The sequence below is a fragment of the Ovis canadensis genome, chromosome 19 (assembly GCF_042477335.2).
Source record: "Ovis canadensis isolate MfBH-ARS-UI-01 breed Bighorn chromosome 19, ARS-UI_OviCan_v2, whole genome shotgun sequence".
Lineage (NCBI taxonomy): Eukaryota > Metazoa > Chordata > Mammalia > Artiodactyla > Bovidae > Ovis > Ovis canadensis.
Window position 1 is genome coordinate 40,735,705 of NC_091263.1, and position 24,546 is coordinate 40,760,250.

The following is a 24,546-nucleotide window of genomic DNA, read 5'->3' on the forward strand; positions in this document are numbered from 1 at the left end:
CCCACTCCAGTATTCTGGCCTGGAGAATTCCATGGACTACATTCCATGGGACCTCAGCGTCAGACATGACTGAGAGACTTTCACTTTCTGATTTCTGTGGGCACTGTTTTGGGATAGTACCCCAAAACTCACCAAGCATAATTTCTTAAAGGTTTCTTGCAATATGAAATCGGAAACCCTGTGGATATATTTTCATATTCTGTCATATTAAAATGTTCTATCCACGGGTGCTTTTTAAATCATGCATGTTTTTGTGACATGTAATATTCATCTGGAAAAACTATCAGTTAACTGAGTTATATAAATCTTCCAAATACTGACACATGTCATTACACAATATTAAAATTTCACATTTGTTAATATTGCTGATCTTAGAAATGCCTTAAATGTGGAGATGCTGTCAGTCTCACAGATGATACAAGCTTTCCACAATTCCAATATGTGCCTAAACACTCATATTTTATCACTGACAATATATATTTTATCAGTTATTTCTGTTGAAGTGACAAGCTCCCATGGTTCATTTTGGGGAAAATATCCATCAAAGTAATCCATTTTTTCTATCAATAAAAATGATATCTGGCTTGGCACTCACATAATGACACAATCAAGGAAGACAGACTGTCATAGTACTTTGTTACATAGCAGAATTATTTTATATTTATTTCCAAATTCATCCTACAGAATATTAAGAAGAATGTACTCAAGGATGAAGATTTAATAAAATCAATAACACTTAACTGTTTCAACGAGGACAGTCTTAAGCAAAACTTTACTTTTTGGTGGTTTTTAAGATTTTTTGTTGCTGTTATTTTAGTGTAAGTATATGGTCCTGGGAATTCCATAAGTTTGGTGCCAATGTCTTGATCTATGCTGGGCAAGTGCCTGTTTAGCACCATTGCTTTTGCAACATCAGTGCACAGTGGAACATCAACATGGTGGAAAAGTAAAAAGTGACATCTTGGTATTATGAAACATTTGATCAATGGACTGCCTGAATAAATCTCTGTGACTCTGAGTGGTCCATGAATCAGATTTTGAACACCAATGGCCAGCCTAGTATAACAACTCAGCCATTTCCAATTCTAAAATTCTTTACTTTTGCCTAATGAATCTGATGATTGAATTTTACCAGTTTAGTGGCATTAGCCCAAGTTCAGGATTATCCAACTGGACATTTATAAACACTTTAATAACATGTGGAAAACATTCAAATCTTCACTGACATTTACTTGGTTCTGACTACCACCTCTTTCTGTGTAGAGCAGGTCTTGAGCATACTGCAAATTCCTATTATTTAAATGTTATTACAGTTATAACTGATGAGGAGTGATGCACAATAGCAACAGTCCCTAAGATATCAGCTAGTAACTTGTGAACAACTTGTTTATTAGAACATTATTCTTTGTTAAATTTGCTAAGGTTGTAAAGTCTCAGCCATAACTAATTATTCAGGGAATGAAGTTAATAACCTTTGGGTGTTTATAAGAATATATATTCTACATTACAAATCTTTTCCTCCATAATTAGGCCAATTACAGAGACACCAGACTCATTGACATTCAAACTGAATACCTGCCTTACTTCATTTGCCAATGAGAGCTCTAGAGTACTGAAATAAATGGGTAATTTTCAGATGTTCTGGAAACATGTCATTAATATTTTATAACAATTGTTGTCTAAGGACATTACAGCATGAAAACGCATAAGTAACTGAGACAACCAGAAATTTTTAAAAATGTGTCTTATGTACTAATACAAAATTTCCTATCACCACTGATGAACTAAATGAGAAAAGATGGAAGGAAAATGTATAGTCTTTGTTCAGAAATCTGAATCAGGAATCCCAGTACATCTTTGGCACTACTGGGAAGAAAATGTAATTATTAACCTCTTTTCCATAAGGACTGCTAAGAACCTTGCCCTTAATTTGGCACTGCATATTCAAACCCAAAGAATCAACTAAAGATGTGTCATTTCAGGTTTTTAACCAGTGTTTGTACATATAGGCCAATATATATGATGTGTAGGCTAACAGATTTTCACTTTGAATAAAACAGAGCTTTAAATTTGTACATCTGTACAACAGGTCTGAGGTCAAGACTAATCCTTTGAAGTTTACATGATCTGCAAAGAATATTTCCCATGCTAAGATTATAATGATCAATATATCTTATTTTATGACTCTCCAAATTAGATATAAAAGAAGACAGTAGGGATCAATACTTGAACTGTATGCATAAAAATATGTAAATAATCCCAAGTGCTTATAAACAAGAGAAATTCTCCTAAACTGTACTTTAAATACTTGATACATTATTACATAAATTGTTTTTCCAGGTATACTATTTCTCAACTTCTAGTTACTATAACTTGTTCAAGTTGATTTATAATGGTTAAAGATTTACATCCATTTTTATTGATACCAACATATGCTAAGACATATACCCCCAAAATGACTAACATATTGATATGAATTCACTCCATAGAATGCTTTAAATTTGCAGAGGTATTATCATATTACACTTTTAGTTGTGTACTATGAAAATGCATTTCAATATTTTTCTAATTATTTTCATTCCTGAATAGATAACTATTGTCAGAAACAATACAAAGTTCATTCAGTTCCTCTTTTGTCCTGATTGGTTGAATTCCATCAACTTCTGAGTCACAACTCTCTCTAAAATAAACTAATCAAACACCTAAAAGAAATAACTGTTGCTAATATTGCAGATTACCTTACACGGTAAAATACCACCTGATCTATAGGTTATATTTCTTGTTACGTGCCAAGTTTGCCTACAAGTATAAAAGCCTGAGCTGCAAAATAATTGATTATAGCAAGCAGCCAAGTATAAGCCTTCTGAAAAATTTAAAAGGAGAACATGAATTCCATGTAAATTGCTATGAGACTGGTAGAAATATGGCAGAAAAATCACATGTTCAATATACAATTATTCAACTTGAAAATCAAAATGCAAATATGGACTTCCAAAGTAGATATTGAATATTGTCACTTTACCTGAAAGTGGTATATCAACAGCTGTTGAGAATTTTAACAGGAAGAAAATTAGAGATGTGATTAATCCTCTTCCACTTAACAATACCTCCATTGCTCTTCAGGAAGGAGGCAGCCCAGAAAGAAGGAAAATTGTAATGTCTTTTCTTACTTTTGATCGGAAGCTGGTTACAAACAAACAAACCTGGAAACAAACAAACAAAACAGTAACACATACCCTAAGCTCTTGTACTGTAAATGGTCAACAGAAGTTGAATATATTTTTCTGTTGGCAATAATTACCTCTTTATCAGACTGTTCTCAAATAACTGCATACAAATGTAAGTTTTTCCTCTTTGTATTTAAAATAAAGGACAGTTGATATGGTAAACCATAAACTACTCCCATAATTTTTTTTTTTTTTGATCAGAGGAAATTTTACTTGGAAAGTACTCTAGTACACTCTAATGAATGTCAGTGGCTTTGAGAGTAACTTCAGTTAGCTAATTTCTTTCAAAAGGTGACTCTTTTTCAATCTTTATTTTAAGCATTTAACCTCATTTGAGTTGTTCACTGTCAGAAATTTAATATTTTATTTCCCTGGCAAAATAACTTTTCATGTTCAGAATTATCACACTAATAGAAAGTAAATAGCAGGATACAGGGAAAGGAATAAGGAAGAATGAATGGATAAGGACCAGCCACTACAACTAAAATTCATGAATCTAGACTTGCCTCAAGAAAACATAAGCGCATCAGTTAATTTCCACTTCAGCAGAAAGTTTATTCATTCCATGTTGACAGAAATATATTAAGGGTAAAATATAAATTTCTCCTTACCTTCTTGATTTTGTTTTTATTCTGAAACATGATAATACATATTCAAACATTATTTCTCATGTACTGTTTTATTATACTTTACTGTTCTATATTAATTTTATTGTATAATATTTATAATATATTATATATTATTATTTAATAGTTTATAATAATGTACTGTTTTATGATACCACTAGACCATTCAGGGATGACCTAAATAAAATCCCTTATGATTATACAGTGGAAGTGACAAATAGATTCAAGGGATAAGATTTGGTAGACAGACTACCTGAAAAACTATGGATGGAGGTTCTTGACACTGTACAGGAGGTAGTGACAAAGCCATCCCCAAGAAAGAGGAATGCAAAAAGGCAAAATGGTTGTCTGAGGAGGCCTTACAAATAGCAGAGAAAAGAGGAGAAGTGAAAGGCAGAAGAGGAAAGGAAAGATATAAGCATTTGAATGTAGAGTTCCAAAGAACAGCAAGGAGAGATAAGAAAGCCTTCCTCAGGGATCAATGCAAAGAAGTAGAGGAAAACATTAAAATGTGAAAGACTAGAGATCTCTTTAAGAAAACTAGAGAGGTCAAGGGAACACTTCATGCAAAGATGGGCACAACAAAGGACAGAAACAGTATGGACCTAAAAGAAGCAGAAGACATTAAGAAAAGGTGGCAAAAAAAAAAAAGGTGGCAAGAATACACAGAAGAACTGTGCAAAAAAGATCTTCATGACCCAGATAACCACAATGGTGTGATCACTCACCTAGAGCCAGACATCCTGGAATGTGAAGACAAGTGCGCCCTAGAAAGCATCACTATGAACAAAGCTAGTGATGGAATCCCAGTTGAGCTATTTCAAACCCTAAAAGATAATGCTGTGAAAGTGCTGCACTTGATATGTCAGCAAATGTGAACACTCAGCAGTGGCCACAGGACTGGAAAAGGTCAGTTTTCATTCCAATCCCAAAGAAAGGCAATGCCAAATAATGTTTAACCTACCGCACAACTGCACTCATCTCACACACTAGCAAAGTAATGCTCAAAATTCTCCAAGCCAGGCTTCAACAGTACGTGAACCCTGAACTTCCAGATGTTCAAGCTGGATTTAGAAAAGGCAGAGGAACCAGAGATCAAATTGCCAACATCTGTTGCATTACTGAAAAAGCAAAGAGAGTTCCAGAAAAACATCTACTTCTGTTTTATTGATTATACCAAAGCCTTTGACTGTGTGGATCACAACAACCTGTGCAAAATTCTGAAAGAGATGGGAATACCAGACCACCTGACCTGTCTCCTGAGAAATCTGTATGCAGGTCAAGAAGCAACAGCTAGAATCAGACATGGAACAATGGACTGGTTCCAAATTCGGAAAGGAGTATCTCAAGGCTGTATACTGTCAACTTGTTTATTTAACTTATATGCAGAGTACATCATGCAAACTGCTGGGCTGGATGAAACACAAGCTGGAATCAAGATTGCTAGAAGAAATATCAATAACCTCAGATATGCAGATGATACCACCCTAATGGCAGAAAGCTAAGAGGAACTGAAGAGCTTCTTGATAAAAGTGAAAGAGCAGGCTTAAAATACAACATTTAAAAAACTAAGATCATGGCATCTGGTCCCATCATTTCATGGCAAACAGATGGAGAAACAATGGAAACCACAACAGACTATTTTCCTGGGCTACAAAATCACTGCAGATGGTGACTGCAGCCATGAAATTAAAAGATGCTTGCTCCTTGGAAGAAAAGTTATGACCAACCTAGACAGCATTTTAAAAAGCTGAGATATTACTTTGCCAATAAAGGTCCATCTAGTTAAGGCTATGGTTTTTCCAGCAGTCATGTATGGATGTGAGAGTTGGACTATAAAGAAAGCTGAGCATCGAAGAACTGATGCTTTTGAACTGTGGTGTTGGAGAAGACTCTTGTGAGTCCCTTGGACTGCAGGGAGATCCAATCAGTCCATCCTAAAGGGGATCAGTCATGGGTGTTAATTGGAAGGACTGATGCTGAAGCTGAAACTCCAATACTTTGGCCACCCGATGCAAAGAACTGACTCACTGGAAAAGACTCTGATGCTGTGAAAGACTGAAGGTGGGAGGAGAAGGGGACAACAGAGGATGAGACGGTTGGATGGCATCACTGACTCAATGAACATGAGTTTGAATATGCTCCAGGAGTTGGTAATGGACAGGGAAGCCTGAAGTGCTGTAGTCCATGGGGTTACAAATAGTTGGATGTGACTGAGCAACTGAACTCACCTGAATTGTTTTATTGAATGAATGATTCTTTAACTTCTACAGTGATTCCCAATTTTTAAAAGTTTTTCACACATAATTTCATGTAATCCCTTAATAACCCTTTTATCCTCCTACCCCTAGATTGCCATTTCCCCCACTTTCCTCTATCCACTGATAACCATAAGTTTGTTCTCTATATCTGTGTTTGCTTCTTGCTTTTGTTTTATTGACAAGTTGTAGTTTTTTTAGATTCCACATATCAGTGGTATCATACAGTATTTGTCACTTTAATGTCTTCCAAGTCCATCAGTGTTACTGCAAATGGCAAAATGTCATTCTTTTTATGACTGAGTAGTCCATTGTGTGTATGTATGGATGTATGTATGCGTATGTGTGTGTACCACATCTTTATCCATTCATTTGTTGATGGATACTTAGGTTGCTTCCATACCCTGGCAATTGTATACAGTGCTGCAATGAAAGCTGGGAGTGCATGTGTCATTTCAAATTAGTCTTTTGGGGTTTTCAAAGATATATACCAAGGAGCAGAAAGCTGGGTCATATGCTAGTTCTATTTTTATCTCTTTGAGAAATCTTCATACTGTTTTCCATAGTGCTTGCACCAATTTATATCCCTACCAACAGTATATGAGGGTTCCCCTTTTTCCACATCCTCATCAATATGTTATTTGTGTTCTTTTTTGTATTCTTTTTCTGACATAATAAAGGCCATATATGACCATCACATGGTCTTCCGTGGTGGCCCAGATGGTGAAGAATCAGTCTGCAATGCAGGAGATTCTGGTTCAATCCCTAAGCTGGGAAGATCACCTGGGGAAGGGATGACTACCCACTCCAGTATTCTTGCCTGGAGAATTCCATGGACAGAGGAGCCTTGCAGGCTACAGTCCATGGGGAAGCAGTTGGACATGACTGAGAGACTGAACAACAACAGGAGGTGAAAGACCTTACTCAGAAAACTAAGACATTAATGAAAGAAATTAAAAATGAAACAAACCAATGGAAAGATATATTGTGTTCTTGAATCAGGAGAATTAATATTGTTAAAATAACCACAGTACCTAAGGCACTATACAGATTCGATGCAATCTCTATCAAAATACCAAGTGCATTTTTGCAGAACTAGAACGGATAATTTTAAAATTGTATGGAAACACAAACACCCCAAGTAGCCAAAGCAATCTTAAGAAGATTCCAGTATGGTACTGGAACAAACACACTGATCGCTGAAACAAAATAGAAAGCCCAGAATAAACCCAGTCACTTAAGGTCAATTAATCTACAACGAAGAAGGAAAAAATATATGATAAGCAGGCAAGAATACTCAATAAGTGGTCCTGGGAATACTGGACAGCTATATGTAAAACAATGAACTTATAATATTTTTTCATATATAAAAATAAACTCAAATGGATTAAAGACCTAAATGTAAGACCAGATACTATGCAATTCCTAAAAGGAAACATCAGCAGAACATTCTCTGACATAAATTGTTAAAATAATTTTTTGGATCTGTCTCTTAAAAGAAAGGAAACAAAAGCAAAATTAAACAATTGGGACCTAATTAAATTTAAAAGCTTTTACACAGCAAAGGAAACCACTGCTACAATGAAAAGGCAGTCTATTAAATGGGAGAGGAAACTTGCAAATGATATAATGTAGCCCTAAAAATGAATTTGCTTTAAAACGTGATAATCAGTTTTTCCAGGTACTTAATTTTTTTCTGTAAAAATAATTTACTTATTTATTCATTACAACTAGTAGAAAAATTAATGTAAGTAGAGTCAGATAAGCAATTTAATTTATATTTAACTTCAAATATCTTGACTTTTAAAAATTCCCATCAAGTTGTACCTCAGGATATTATGCACTAGAGCTCTCCATACATTTATGCAAGTAGGTAAAATCCAAAGTAGTAACTAATGCTACTGTGTTACTGTTATAAAACAGAAAGTCTAAAACGACAACAATACATTTATATTTTGACTAAAGTTATATTGATCATGAAGGAAAATACTCCCAACCTCCCCACAAAATGTCATGAATCTTTGTTCTTAGAGTAATGCCAGTTTTACTTTGTCTGATCTCATTTGACCCATTTGTATAATAGAAATTGGAAAAAAAAGAAAAAAAAACTACCCTTGCACGGTTCAGAATATTTCCTAAAATGAAAAATAACTTATGTTGGTAATTAAAAGTTGTTTTCAAAAAGGTTATTATGTTCAATGACACCATTTTCCTGGTGAAATGAATTATCCCAGTCAACAAAATAAAATGTGAAAAAAATTGATTTCATTATATAAAAAGCAGAACATTGCCTGAGGACAAAAACTCAGTTCTACATTATTTGTAGAGAGAGAATGAATCATTTAGCTATTTCTAAGGTAAAAAAGTAAGATGAAAATGTTAATTCCTTGACCTTCGAATTTTCCTTTTCCTTCTCTTGAAGTACTGTGAAAATGGTAATCTAAATTCATTGTTTATAGTTATATATAAACATTTACCTGCAATTTATTATTTAATATTCTGTTCCATCAATAGTCAATGCTGATTTAAAGGTATTTTATGTATTTGAGCGGTCCTCTATCTATAGAAGGTGAGGCTTTCAAATGCTATTGTGAGACCAAATTTCCAGATTAATCTATCATCCTACCCTAAATTAGAGAATAAAAATACTAGGCAGCCAAATAAGTGAGAACAGGCTTAATTTCAATTAATTACTGATTTAGGTTAGTGAGCTCAACTGTCTCTAATTGCCATAGTAAAATATCTCATAGATATGAATTGTTCTACAGTGATTGTATGACTTTTGTAATTTTAATGATTTTAACCACATGGTCTTGATACAAGAAATTCTCTCCCATAAAAGCATGCCACAGTGAAGCCCTAGCTTAAAATAAGCATATAAATTCAGCCCCATAACAAACAATGATGACATCCTTAGTTTCCAGAATAGTGGTAATGGTTAGTTTTATATCTGACCTTATCACCTGCAGGGACTAGCTTCAATTTACCTGAGACTTATATGTAAAGAGGGTGTTACATAAAGGTCACTGGAAGTTAAAATATGAACCCCTGCAAGCAACACTCCATTATGTGATGATGATGACAGCGCCAAACAGCTTTCATACTTAAAAGGGAAAGTCAGTCATAACCTCACAGTCAGAAGGCATAAAAGGGCATATTATTTAGTAATTAGGTTTTACAACAGTACAGTAACAATAAAAGCACATTCTCAATTACCTTTATTCAAAGAATACAAATTTAGAGAATCTGTGGTGGCTCAATGGTAAAGAATCCGCCTGTCAATGAAGACAACACAGGTTTGATTGGAGAAAGCAATGGCATCCCACTCCAGTACTCTTGCCTGGAAAATCCCATGGACGGAGGAGCCTGGTGGGTTGCAGTCCATGGGGTCACGAAGAGTCAGACATGACTGAGCAACTTCAATTTCACTTTTCACTTTCATGCATTGGAGAAGGAAATTGCAATCCACTCCAGTGTTCTTGCCTGGAGAATCCTAGGGACGGCAGAGCCTGTTGAGCTGCTGTCTATGGGGTCACACAGAGTCCGACCCGACTGAGCGACTTCACTTTCACTTTTCACTTTCATGCATTAGAGAAGGAAATGGCAACCCACTCCAGTGTTCTTGCCTGGAGAATCCCAGGGACAAGGGAGCCTGGTGGGCTGCCATCTATGTCTACGGGGTCGCACAGACACGACTGAACCAACTTAGCAGCAGTAGCAGCAGGTTTGATCTGTGATCTGGGAAGATCCCACAAGCCCCAGAGCAACTAAGCCATGGTACCACAATTATTGTGGCTGTGCTCGAGAGCCCAGGAGCCACAACTGCTGAGCCCACCTGCTGCAGCTTCTGAAGTCTGCATGCCCTAGAGCCTGTGCGCCACCACAATAAGAGGCCTGCACAGGAGAAGCCACTGCAATGAGAAGCCTTCACACTGCAGCTGGAGAGCAGCCCTGGCTCTGTGCATCTAGAGAAATGCCTATGCAGCAACCACAACCCAGCACAGCCATAAATTTTAAAAAAAATTATTTTTGAAAGAATATGAATTTAACGCTTTACATCAGAACTCAAGATAAAAGTCATTATTGCAACTCAGGATGGTGCTGACACTAAGACAATAAAAAAATACTAAACTATTCTTGAGGCATAGGTACATAAAGCTGATTAAATGACATTAACTCAGATCCAAAAAAGAACCAACGAATTTTCAGGACTCTGGACCAACTGGGTTATACCTTCCTGCCATACTAGATCCTGCTCAGAAAGAAACAAAATATTCATGACATCTCACTCAAAAGGAAATGGATGTCTCACTGTTATTAAATGGACCCTTCCTGACTTCCTTAACTTTTCTAGATTGACTAGCATGACAACAACTAAGAACACATTGGTTTCAACAGAATCAGAAACATGGATAGGCACGCATACATGAGACGCTTCTAATATAGCAATAAGAAAATGAAGGTCTTTGCTTCTCCAAAACAGCAGCCTCTAACATACACGCATCAACATTAGAAAGTGAACCCATAGATCTGTCTCATGTTCTTAACACAGCTTCACTGTGGTAAATCTGTGAACAACTTACTCCCTTAACTTAAATTCATTTTCTGCTTTAGGAACTGGAGGAGAGGTGGCTTAGCCTTTTCATTCCACCTGGCCTCCGTAAGTAAATGTCAAGATACTGCAGCCTGCTAACCAGCCACAAAAGAGAACAATATGTAGTAAATAAGAACATGGAGAATGGAGTCACTTTATCATGACTTCAAAGCAACCACTCACTAATCATGTAGCCATGGGCACTTCACTTAACCTTTACCATTCACCTCTATAAACGAATATAAGAGTTGCCGCCCTGTAAGCATCCTTAGCAAGTGTTAAGCGAGGTAATATACATTTAGCATACATGAGTGAGTGAGTGCACGAGTGAAAGTTGCTCAGTCATGTCCGACTCTTTGTGACCCCATGGACTATATAGCCCATGAATTCTCAAGGCCAGAATACTGGAGTGGGTAGCTTTTCCCTTCTCTGGGGGATCTTCCCAACCCAGGGATCGAACCCAGGTCTGCCACATTGCAGGCAGTCTTTACCAGCTGAACCACCAGTGAAGCCCAAGAACACTGGAGTGGGTAGCCTATCCATTCTCCAGAGGATCCAGGAATCGAACCGGGGCCTCCTGCATTGCCAGCAGATTCTTTACCAAATGAGCTATGAGGGAAGCCCTAGCGTACATGACAGGATAATAAATGCAATTTACTACTAGTGACACTGATGGTAACTTTGTTGTTAGTGGTAACTAGGATATAGCCTCTGGTAATAACATTTTGATTCAGAGTATAGATAACTTGTAGGGCTTCTATTAGAGTAATAAAATCATAATGACTTAAAACACTTTTCACTATTTAATTCAGTTCAGTCACTCAGTCATGTCCAACTCTGAGTGACCCCATGTTCTGCAGCACCCCAGGCTTCCCTTGTCCATCACCAACTCCCAGAGATTACTCAAACTCATGTCCATTGAATCAGTGATGCCATCCAACAATCTCATCCTCTGTTGTTCCCTTCTCCTCCCACCTTCAATCTTTCCTAGCATTAGGGTCTTTTCAAATGAATCAGGTGGTCAAAGTATTGGAGTTTCAGTTTCAGCATCAGTCCTTCAAATGAATACTCAGGATTGATCTCCTTGAGGATGGACTGATTGGATCTCCTTGCAGTCCAAGAGACTCTCAAGAGTCTTCTCCAACACCACAGATCAATTCTTCGGCACTCAACTTTCTTTATAGTCCAACTTTTACATCCATACATGACTACTGGAAAAATCATAGCTTTGACTACACCAACATTTGTAGGCCAAGTAATATCTCTGCTTTTTAGTATGCTGATCATGGCTTTCCATCCAAGGAGCAAGTGTCTTTTAATTTCATTGCTGTAGTCACCATCTGCAGTGATTTGAGAGCCCAAAAAAATAGTCTCTCACTGTTTCAATTGTTTCCCCATCCATTTGCCATGAAGTGATGGGACAAGATGCCATGATCTTAGCTTTCTGAATGCTGAGTTTTAAGCCAACTTTTTCATTTTCCTCTTTCACTTTCATCAAGAGGCTCTTTAGCTCTTCTTCATTTTCTGCCATAAGAGGGGTGCCATCTGCATATCTGAGGTTATTGATAAGTCTCCCAGCAACCTGGATCCCAGCTTGGGCTTCATCCAGCCTGGCATTTCGCATGATGTACTCTGCATAGAAGTTAAATAAGCAGGGTGACAATATGCAGCCTTGACATACTCCTTTCCAGTCTGTTGTTCCATGTCCAGTTCTAACTGTTGCTTCTTGACCTGCATACAGATTTCTCAGGAGGCGGGTCAGGTGATCTGGTATTCCTCTCTAAGAATTTTCCACAGTTTGCTGTGATCCACACAGTCAAAGGCTTTGGCATAGTCAATAATGCAGATGTTTTTCTGGAACTCTTTTGCATTTTCAGTGATCCAATGGATATTGACAACTTGATCTCTGGTTTCTCTGCCTATTCTAAAACCAGCTTGAACACCTGGAAGTTCAGGGTTCACGTACTGTTGAAGCCTGGCTTGGAGAATTTCAAGCATTACTTTGCTAACATGTGAGATGAGTGCAATTGTATAGTAGTTTGAGCATTCTTTGGCATTGCCTTTCTTTGGGATTGGAATGAAAACTGACCTTTTCCAGTCCTGTGGCCACTGCTGAGTGTTCACATTTGCTGGCATATTGAGTGCAGCACTTTCACATCATCATCTTTTAGGATTTGAAACAGCTCAACTGGAACCTATCACCTCCACTTGCTTTGTTCACAGTGATGCTTCCTAAGGCCCACTTGACTTCACATTCCAGGATATCTGGCTCTAGGTGAGTGATCACACCATTGTGGTTATCTGGGTCATGAAGATCTTTTTTGTACAGTTCTGTGTATTTTTGCTGCCTTCTCTTAATATCTTCTGCTTCTGTTAGGTCCGTACCATTTCTGTCCTTTATTGTGCCCATCTTTGCATGAAATGTTCCCTTGGTATCTCTGATTTTCTTGAAAAGATCTCTAATCTTTCCCATTCTATTGTTTTCCTCTATTTCTTTGCACTGATCCCTGAGAAAGGCTTTCTTATCTCTCCTTGCTATTCTTTGGAACTCTGCATTCAAATGGGTATATCTTTCCTTTTCTCCTTTGCCTTTCTCTTCTCGTCTTTTCTCTGCTATTTGTAAGGCCTCCTCAGAGAGCCATTTTGCTTTTTTGCATTTCTTTTCTTGGTGATGGTCTTGATCCCTTCCTCCTGTACAGGGTCACAAACCTCTGCACATAGTTCTTCAGGCACTCTGTCCATCAGATCTAATCCCTTGAATCCATGTTTTACTTCCAGTGTATAATTGTAAGGGGTTTGATTTAGGTCATACCTGAATGGTCTCGTGGTTTTCCCTACTTTCTTCAATTTAAGTCTGAATTTGTCAATAAGGAGTTCATGATCTGAGCCACAGTCAGCTCCCAGTCTTGTTTGTGCTGACTGTATTTACTGGTGAAAAAATATTAATAGATTTTTAAACACTCTACTGAATAGGAGAGGTTGTTTTTTTTGTTTTTAGGTGTGGGTGGACCATGGTAGATTAATAACAAAACAGCTTCCATTCTCATGCATCCACATGCTTTGGCAGATGACTTTACATGTATTTCCTCACTTCTTCAATCTGGTCAGCTTTTGACCAACAGTGTGAGCTCTGAGTTGAGGCTTCAAGAACTCATGCATGTTTTATTCTCTCTTTTGGAACTCTACTCAGTATAGACTGCACTAGCCTACCGGAAGATGAGTGACATCTCCACCATCACCCTCTATAATCCTGGCCGACAGCCAGCCAGCCAGCCACCAATGTGGAAGGACAGCCACCCTAAATGAGCCAGCCCCAGATGACCTGCCAGTTGGACACACATCTAAGAGCCAGCCTGATCAGTATCCGTCCAAGACTGGTTAAGATCAGCAGAACTGCTTGTGTCTTGCCTGGGGTTCAGGACACCCTACCCCAAAACATGCACTTTGACGTATTGACTATTTTAAGCTGAAGGAATTTTAGGAATGGGAAGGCCTGAAGGACTCTTCGACCTTCCCCTGAAGCAAATTCATAAAACCTTCACGTAAGAGCTGCCCTCCCTCTACCACGAGGAAAAGGAACATCCTTATCTCTGAAGATGGAGGGATGCTACCAAGAACCGAAATAAACAGACCTTGCCAAGTTTCCTGCAGGTCACTGCACTTAGCTCAGATGCCTTTTTTTCCTAAAACATTTCTACAACTTTCTGCTCTTTCTCAAATGTAGCATGAAAAAAACTCAGGTATAACCATTTGTTCAGGTCTTTATTTCTTTTTGAGGGCTCCCGTATCACATAAAACTTAGATTAACAGAAACATGCAACTTTATTTAATATGCCTTTTGTTTCAGAGACCCACTCAAGAGGAGTAAAAGAGTAAAGGAAAAATATATATTTATGTTTCATCCTCTATATATTGGAACAAACGGTAGACTAAGCAACAATAACAAATGTTTATTGTATGAAATCAATCAGTTTTAGCATGGTTGCAACGCAGAAAGGGCTAACCGATATAGTGCAGAAAGAAGGAAATAATCGATAAAGTATTGATAAATGCGGAAGCCATGCAATAGATGTCTATGGAAATTCTTTATTTTGAGGCATATTTTAATATTTCCACAATAAAGACATTTTTAATGGTTATTCAATCAATGGAAATCAGAGATTATCCTGAAGTATTCCAATAGCAGTAAGGAGATGCCTTAAGGCAAAACAAAGTCTTGAGAACTTCCACTAGCTTACCTGTAGAACAAAAGACAATAGGAAGAAAGGTTCCTTTAAGGCTACCATGCTATCCAGACCTCTTCTGTTTGAACTAGATTTGTAAAATTTGGAATCCCTTTGAGGGTAAGTGTATCTCTATTCCACACATCCTGAACAACAATTATATAATATAACACAATGCTTGTTTCTTATTGCTTTATGAGTTTGTAATGTCATGGTCCAACTATAGAAAATATAAACCCAAAATATAGTATTTATTTTAATCTGGTTAGGTGTTAGTAGAATACTTGATGCCTTCTGGTATTTCTTTCATGCTTTGAGTCTTAACTCACTGATTTTGCATTGTTTCTATTGGGGTCTGCTTTAAATTCCATTAATGAAGTATAAGAAAGGCAAAAAGGAATCGAATAAATCAAGATTACATTTTTACACTGAACTATTATATGCTACCTTTCTAAACTGAAGACAAACGCAAGTTTTTTAAAATTAAATGTCTTGTTGCTTTTGTTAATATATTCTGAATAATAATCATTCCTAACAGCCACTTGTTTTTTACACTTAACAGTAATGGTGTCATGTTTACTCAAAAACCTCTGACACTATTGTTCTCCAGAGGTGCTACTGAATTAGAAGCACTTTCTTCCTTGGAGGAAATAATGTAACACAAATTCATATAATTTCATCTCAAAATACAGATATTCCTACTTCCTTTTAAAATGAACCAGAATCTGACCAGTGAGGTAACAGATCAAAAACAGCTTAGAAGGCAGCTAGTTCAAGATACTAAAATTTATCTTGGTGGTATTTTTCACATTCTTGCTATTTTCTGTTACTAATTTTTCACAAACATGCTCAGGTCAAATTTCTAAAGAGAAAATATAATAAATCAGCTTCAAAAGCAAAAAAAACCCTCTCGTGATCACTGTTTCTAAAAGCCTTATTTCTACTGCAGCAGCTACACAAAGCAGCCATGTCGGCGGCTGTCCATCTGCCATTTCTAAAGAAGGCATAGAAGGTAATCAGCCCCCAAAAGTGCTGTGTTGACATTCCTCTTTACTGAGAAACAGCATGAAGTTGCTGCCTCCACCACGATTTCGGGTCGGAATTAACTTCATGCATGCTAAATCATTAAATAACATTTTTCAACTAAGAAGCTTGAAATAGATCAGCAACTTTTATTATAATCATCAGGAAGAGATATATTATGACATTGGTATCCAAATTACAGCTTTAAAAATAACTCAATAGATTTGTGTAATAGTCTGGCTTGGTGTCATATCATAGAATTATGTAAATTGCATTTTCTTTTCAAAAATAAGGGCTTGAGAATTAGTGACACTTTGTAACACAAAGTGTCTTATATAAAGCAATCTGACATTTTCAGGATGGGGTGGATGTCACCCTCACTTCCCTAGGACCTCAAGTGCCCCTTTACGCAACTCCATTTTATGTGCTTGTCAAGCTAAACGATTCCCTTCATTCCAAAATTAGGTCTTATAGGGAGGAAGTCCAGCATATTTCCATAAGCCTAAAGTGTGATCTGAATCACTCAAAACCTTGAAACTGGGAAAGGATAAACACAAAGAAAATGAAAAGGCTTTTGTTCACTCACGTGCTTGGCTAATACCATAAATCAATTTACAAGTGTCATAAATACAGTAATCCTGAAATAACTGTTAATGGGCTTTTTGCTCTGAAAACAAAGGAAATATTGTACATTACAGCTAAATCCATTCAAACTGTTTCATGTCACTGAAGTGACAAGACAAAAGAATTGTTTGGAGTTATAATTCACCCTCCCTGCAGGAGATGACAGAAATGTAGATTTTCACTATGAGCGAATCGATTTTATTGGGAAAATGTCACCATTAATTAATAATTATGTTGGATAAACTAATATCATTAATATAATACCATTTGTTTGATTAAAGAGCAAAATACTGTGCTTGAACACTGACAGGAGTAGAACTGAATCTAACATCTTCTGTCTGTTTTCCCTTTATTTACCTATAAACTCCAAATTCTTACCAAGCAGTATTCTGAGACAATATCTAATTCAAATCCTTTCAAAATGGAGAAAAAGAAAAAGAACCAGATCTCAAGGTCACTTGACTACAGCGATGGAGAAAATGATCTATTTTATACCCCAACATGTAACTCATATACTGAGCCATTTCTCATAAAGCTTTTACACAGTGATAATCACCTAGTGAACTTTTTAAAAACTGAGGAATAACACAGATGTTCTAAAGTATACAAAACTTAGGTGTGCAGCTCAGTGAATTTTTGCATATGTATAAATTTGTGTCACCACTTTTCAAACCATTTAGGGAGTTCTAGTGACACAAAGCATTATATTAGCTTCCTTCCTAGAGGTACTCCAGATTACCAGTTCCCAAGAGAGCAAACCAGTTTGCGTTCCTCTAGCCTACTGCATCCAAATGAGGGTGGCCATCTGGGTTATGTGGGGTGGGGGACATGTATACTTATAATTTTTATTTATAATTTTTAAAGAATAAATTATATACAATATTATAAAAATTATTAATTAAAAAAGAAAATTTATTAAAAACATACATAGGTTTTAGATGGTTTTAATAAGCCTTTTTTTAGTTTTCTGTATTAGTGAAATGTTTCTCATGTGCATGCTCTACTTATAAAACTAAAATAAGGGTTCTCAAGTTATTTTTGCCCTTGCTTCATGCACATATTTGTAAGAGATTTTATACACCTTGGGGTACATGCCAGATCCTATCCATCCTTATTTTGCATGTCAAAACCATAGGAGACACTCAATAAACATTTATAAATAAATGAATGAATGAATTTCATACACTCATTCACAAAAGGATATATTCTGCATAAATGTACAATGTTGATAAAACTCTAAATACATCTTTTTTTGTTGTTCGCTCAAAGACAACTCAGAAATTAAATTTTCCTAACTAGTCATTAAACTAAGCAAGGATTTGTATATGTAAAACATTGATGTAAACATTGCTAGGCTTGTTTCAATAACAACTGCTAACAGAAGTAGAACTTTCAATGAATATGACTAATTTTTATCAGGGTTTATTTGAGGCCAACTATTTGCATAGCTTTTAGTGGTTCTGACAATTGTCAACAGAAGTGAAGTACTACATTTTCTAAAATTTACTTTAGAATACTTCAACATGAACTATGTTAGAGTTGCATAGATATGATGTGCGTGTGCTAACTTGCTTCAGTCGTATCCGACTCTTTGCAATCCCATAAGCTGTAGCCTGCCAGGTTCCTCTGTCCATGGGATGCTCCAGGCAAGAAGACTGGAGTGGGTTGCCATGCCCTCCTTCCAAGGGATCTTCCTGACCCAGAGATTGAACTGGAGTCTCTCCTGACTCCTGCACTGGCAGCTGGGTTCTTTACCATAGTGCCACCTCTAACCCATAATCTTCCCAGATGGCTCAGTGATAAAGAAACTGCCTACGATACAGGAGGTTCAGGTTCAATCCCTGGGTCAGGAAGAGTCCCTGGAGAAGAAAATGGCAACCCCCTCCAATATTCTTGTCTGGCAAATTTCAGGGACAGAGGAGCCTGGCGGGCTAGGGGTCGCAAAGAGTCGGACACAACTTACCAACTAAGCATGCATGTATGCATAGTTTAGGTAATATTTGAAAGGTTTTAATCAAAACTCTTCTCAATTTCTAATCAAATACAGAATTGGCCATTATAAGCACTTCAGCTATCTTTATTTTTTTAAGTATCAGATGGCTTGTTCATCACCAGGAAAAATGTTACAGGAGTGTTCCATGGTAAAACAAATAGTGTTCAAGATATAGAAGGACTCACTTGAAATATCTGTCCAGAAACAAGCACCCCTACATAAATAGGATATAAAAATCAAGCAAGCCCTACAGCCTACAAGTCCACTGTACTCTTGGCTAAGAATCCTACTCATTCCTGCATTGACCGTCTTTTCCTCTTTCCAATTTAAAGAGTAGCTGAATACAGCAACTAGAACAGCAACTCAACACTTCTATGGACCCTTCCTGCAGAATTCTAACACAATGCCTTGAAAAGTTTAGTGCCCAGGACTCCACTGAGCTGACAGAGTAGAGGGTATAACTGAATGTGGTGTGCATGCTTGTGAGCACACATATATATGAGCACATGTGTACATTTGATGCTTAATAAATATTTATTTCCCTGGGAAACTTCCGCCTAAGACTGTCCATGTCCCAAAGCACCTGATAACCACATTGAGAGAGAGAAGAATGAAAACCCTCATCTTCTTTTAAGTCCTGGAAACTATCAGTATCTACAAAAATGATGAAAAAAAAATGGATTGGGTCAAGATGCAAACAGCAAGAAATTATTATATGATATGAACTTCCTATGTGGAGGCACTTTCAACAGATACTCATAAATCTGAAGAAGTTATATACCATTAACCTTAACCTTGGCTTCTTTCAAAAGTATAAAGAATACATTCCAACCACTGGCACTTGAGTATGGTCTTATTTTTCCTTTAATATTCAAAAAGCACTTAAGGTTCTGATACTGATTGGGAGGGTCATCACTGTTAATAATTGATAATGACTGTCAAGCACATGGACAAGTCATTACTAAGTCATTCAGGGAGGACAGACTGGATGATGAAGATGACTAGCCCACAATTTGGGGTATCTTGCTTATTTTCTCTCTATACTATTTCACAGTTCAGTTCAGCCCAGTTCAGTCGCTCAGTCATGTCCAACTCTTTGCGACCCCATGGACTGCAGTATACCAGGCTTCCCTGTCCATCACCAACTCCTGGAGCTTACTCATGTCCATTGAGTTGTTGATGCCATCCAGCCATCTCACAAGCACTTGTTAATTGTTTGCATCGTTTCTGCTTTGCTCCCACATTTCTTTTTCCATTCTCTGAGGCAAAAGCATCCAAGGCAATTTATTGGTTAAAAATGCTAAAAACCATATAGTAATACTATAACTTTCAACTTATTTTGTCTTTAAATTTGTAGTTCATAAAGTATTCTTCTTGTCAATTCAAAACTTTTAGGTGCAATATAATGAAGCAAATCAACTATGATCAGGGAGTTCTGGGATACAGTAAGGAAATAATATTTATGCCTTATCACAGTATAGGGGTTGCGAAAGTGGGATTTCTTTACTCAAGTTTATAAAAAGGTGTAAGTATTTTTTACAGAAGTCTAATGGATGTACAAATGCCTAGTTATGTTAGAAATTTAAAGCTGGTCACTAAACAAGTTCTAAAAAGCAATCCTATTCTTCAAGTCATAAAATTCAAAGTATGATTCCGAGGTACTTAAGAGAAATTTATAAAAAGCTTGCAATTTCCTTCAGTTTATCAATTACTCTTATTATGGCACTATAAACATTAGATGGCATTAGAGCTGACAAAGTTGACTGATAATCCTTTCTGCTCCTACGAGAAGAATTAATGCAGCGTCCTGGGCTGATGACCTAGATCTCTAACCCCTTTTTATCTTGTAGTTTTTCATGAACAAGAAATAAGAACAAGAAAACATCATCACCTTATACATCATTCACAACTGATTACCTTGTTTATCCATACTATAACTAGTTAGATACAACTTTCTGTGGTAGAGTTATATGGCTTCTGTAACACATACGTTAACAATGTGAAATAATCTTATGCCATTTGATTCCAATATTAATACTTTTTAAATTATATTCAGTGGGTATTATCATATACCATTTTAAAGTTTTTGGTTTTTGCCTTTTTTATAACAAAAATATACCCTTATGAAATTTTTATAGAAAATTATTAAATATGATAAATATTAAAATAATATGTAACTATAATAATTAGATGAAAAGATTACACATATCTCTTCTTCCTCACCCCAGCCAACACTTAAGGTATGACCACTTCCAGATATTTTTCTGTGGAAACATGTATTATATAATAATGTATAATTTATCTATTTTTACACAAATGCTATCATATATCTGTGATATTCTGTTGAGTGAAAAGGCAAGTTGTGAACAAAGAAGAACCAAAGAATGTGGGTTTACCAAACAGTTCCACAAGGTTTAAGTCATATCCCACTGCCTTTGCCCACCTTCTGTACAACCAAAAGGAATTCAGGATGAAAAACAGGATGAGGCACTCTGTGTTTTGGATAGATGGACCCTTAGATAGATGCATGGGCATCCCAAGTGGTACAGTGGTAAAGATCCACCTGCCAATACAGGAGACGCAGTTTCAATCCCTGGGTCAAGATGCCACCCTGAAGAAGCAAATGGTAACTCATCCCGGTATTCTTGCCTGAGAAATCCAGTGGGCAGAAGAGCTTGGCAGGCTACAGTCCATGCGGTTGCATGTGGTCAGACACAACTGAAATTATGTGCACACAAGATATATATATATATATATATGTGTGTGTGTGTGTGTGTGTATGTGTGTGTGTTATGTGTGTGTGTGTATATATATATATATATATATAGAGAGAGAGAGAGAGAGAGAGAGAGAGATTGCTTCTTCTCTACCTCTTCAGAGTAGTTTTCTCATAGCTAAGTGAGTGGCTGCCTAAGGGCTATAGTCCTCAGTAAGGTCGCTGAATAAAACTTATACCCAAGAGTCTTATCTTGTGTGTCTTTAAGGCAACAAAATTATAAAGTCCTATTTATAGAACTAACACCTAAAGACCATGAGGCTTTTCCTGGGCAAGATATTTCTTTCTGCTCATTTCTGTTTAGGAAAAAATGATTGGAAAAAAAATTGAAAGATTTTAAACTTCTCTGGCTAAAAATTATACTTAGGACCTGTGTCGCTGCCAGTTTTACAAACGTTTAAGTTCATTAAAACATTAATTCATTTGTTGGATATTTCCAAGTACAAAGAACATTCTCTCTACTATAGAAATCTTCTTTATATTATTTTGTGACTCCAAAGACAATACTATATGCATTGTGCCAACTTAAAATTGGTACTTGCCTTCTGCCTCTACAAGGATTAAATCACAAGCTGCTGTCACCACTGACCTCCAACACACCCTGCTTGCCACCTCAGCGTAGAGATCAGAAATGAGGCACTCTGTGCTCTGGGAAAAACTAGCAGAATAGGACTTCAGATAGTTAGATACTTTCAGGAGATTTCATGAGCCCAATTTTTGCATCCCTTCATATCTAAAAAAGCACTAACATGATAAATGGTGACATCTGCTTTTCATGACTAGCAATAACCTTCTGCAAAAAATGTGGACTTGATTGCATGTACCATCTTCACCAAAATCACATACATATACTGAACTTCCCCTTGAACTCTTCAGAGCAATTCTCGGAACTAATATCTTGTCTCCCAGGCCACTGTCCTCATTTTGCTCCAAATAAAACTTAACCCTTACATTGTGCACTTTTTCTCAATCAACAATTGGAATATCCTGAAAGAAAGAAAGAAAGTGAAGTTACTCAGTCATGTCCAACTCTTTGAGACCCCATGGACTGTACTGTAGCCTACTAGGCTCCTCCATCCGTGGGATTTTCAAGGCAAGAATACTGGAGTGGGTTGTCATTTCCTTCTCCAGGAGATCTTCCCGACCCAGGGACTGAACCTGGGTCTCCCGCATTGCAGGCAGATGCTTTACCATCTGAGCCACCAGGGAAGCCCATGAACACTGTAGTGAGTAGCCTATCCCTTCTCCAGGGGATCTTCCTGACCTAGGAATCAACCAGGGTCTCCTGCATTGCAGGATGATCCTTTACCAGCTGAGCTATCAGGGAAGCCCCGTTGACTCTGCTTCAGATCATATTCCTGCCTACCTATAAGCTATCTCTATCAGAAAGACTCAAACCTCAACATTTAGACTCCTTAAACAGAAAATCCAGAGGTGCATTCATTTTCCTCTTATGGCAATTTCCATCTCAGCACCATCAATCCCCCCACACACACACAACCCACCATGATCAGAGCTAAAAGCTTGAGTCCCCTCAGTGTCCTCAACAAATCTTACTCATTTTTGTTGCTGTCATTCAGTCTATGATTGCCTCTCTAGATTCTCTCATGATTTCACTTGCTGTCATATTACAGCAGGCTTCTAAAACTTTTCTCTAACCGTTTCTCTAAGCTTTCATTTCTTTCTTCAAATTCTTGATCAGTTTCTTGACCAGTATCTTTCTGAAATCCAGTAATGATCTTTTTCTTCCCGTACTGAAATCAGGTAGAAGGGCTTAAATACTTAGTGTTAAAGTGGGGCCAGGATCTGCAACCTGGATAGAAGTAAAAGGGAAGTGGAGTTTTTTATATGGTATTTCCAAGGAAGTTCACTCTTCATAGGTATCTGTGTTACCCTGTTTGAAGACACACACAGACGCAAACTATAGGTGGGGACTAACTGTCCTGAAGCCACGTGTTAAGTGCTGATGTGGTTTCATTGCTTCCCCATCAGGTTAGTATAATGTGCAAACCTCGGAACATAATATACAAACTCATCTTTTCTCCTTGTGCAAACTCATGGAAGGAGAATGGGTTTTCATAAAACAGTTCTATATATTTTATAAATAACTAGATTGATATGTATAAAGCCAAGATATTACATCCTCCAAATATGGTATGAGAATTCAGTGAGGCAACATTTCTACCTAATATTGTACCTGGAACATCACAAGTTCTTAAAATTGGTAGCAATGGTGGGGTTTTTTGGTTGTAATTTCCTCCTATCCTACCACCTTTTTCTCCCCTCATCACCCAAAAAGGAACCAGTGGTATTTACAAATATTTACAACTCCTTGTGCCCACTGTGTTCCCTCATGCTCTGCCCATCTAACTCTCTCTCCCTGAAAAGCTGTATCTTCCTACTTTAGCCAGTAATGACTTACTCATGTCTCAAAATTTTAACTTATACATTGATTTTACATTTCTAGAGACTATCTTTGTTGCTTTCCTGAAAGCTAAAGCACACATATCATAATGTATGTGTACTTTTTAACACCCCCATCACCTCACATAATTACCAGATTTTTGTGGGATGTGAACATTTAACATCTAATCTCTTAACTTGCAAGTGTATTATACGGTATTGGTAACTATAATCACCATGCTTTACATGAGATCCCCAGAGCTTACTCACCTTTCACTGGACGTTTGTGCCCTTTGACCAGCATCTCCCCATTGCACCCACACCTCAGCCCCTCTTCTACTCTTCATTTCTGTGAGTTCAGCTTTTTTAGGTTCCACAGATAAGTGAGAATATACCCATTTAAGTAAGAATAGCATTTGTCTTTGTCTTATTTCATGTAATGCCACAACATGTTGTTTATTTACCAGGCTGCTGCTGCTGCTAAGTCGCTTCAGTCGTGTCCGACTCTTTGCAACCCCATGGACTGCAGCCTGCCAGGCTCCTTTGTCCATGGGATTCTCCAGGCATCACTACTGGAGTGGGTTGCCATTTCCTTCTCCGACTCCTCTCATTAAATTGTAAAAATATTTATCATCAGGGGCTGTTTCAATAATCTCTGTATCCACATCACTGAGGGAAAAAATTAGGAAGAATAAATACTTAAGTATTTCACCCAAAGAAGGCCACAATAAAAGACAGAAATAGTAGAGACCCAGTAGAGGCTGAAGAGATCAAACAGAGATGAAAAGGATATATGGAA

General features: G+C 37.2%; 1 protein-coding gene across 2 annotated transcripts in view; it reads right to left on the bottom strand.

Moving 5' to 3' along the window:
* CHL1 (cell adhesion molecule L1 like) overlaps window positions 1–24,546 on the bottom strand; it is a 225,564-nt gene that overhangs the window by 92,386 nt on the left and 108,632 nt on the right. For both annotated transcript variants that reach the window (XM_069562132.1, XM_069562131.1), the window contains exon 3: window positions 3,023–3,203. In XM_069562132.1, coding sequence (XP_069418233.1) covers window positions 3,023–3,113 — 91 coding nt within the window. In that variant the 5' untranslated portion in view covers window positions 3,114–3,203. The remainder of the gene's footprint in view (window positions 1–3,022; window positions 3,204–24,546) is intronic.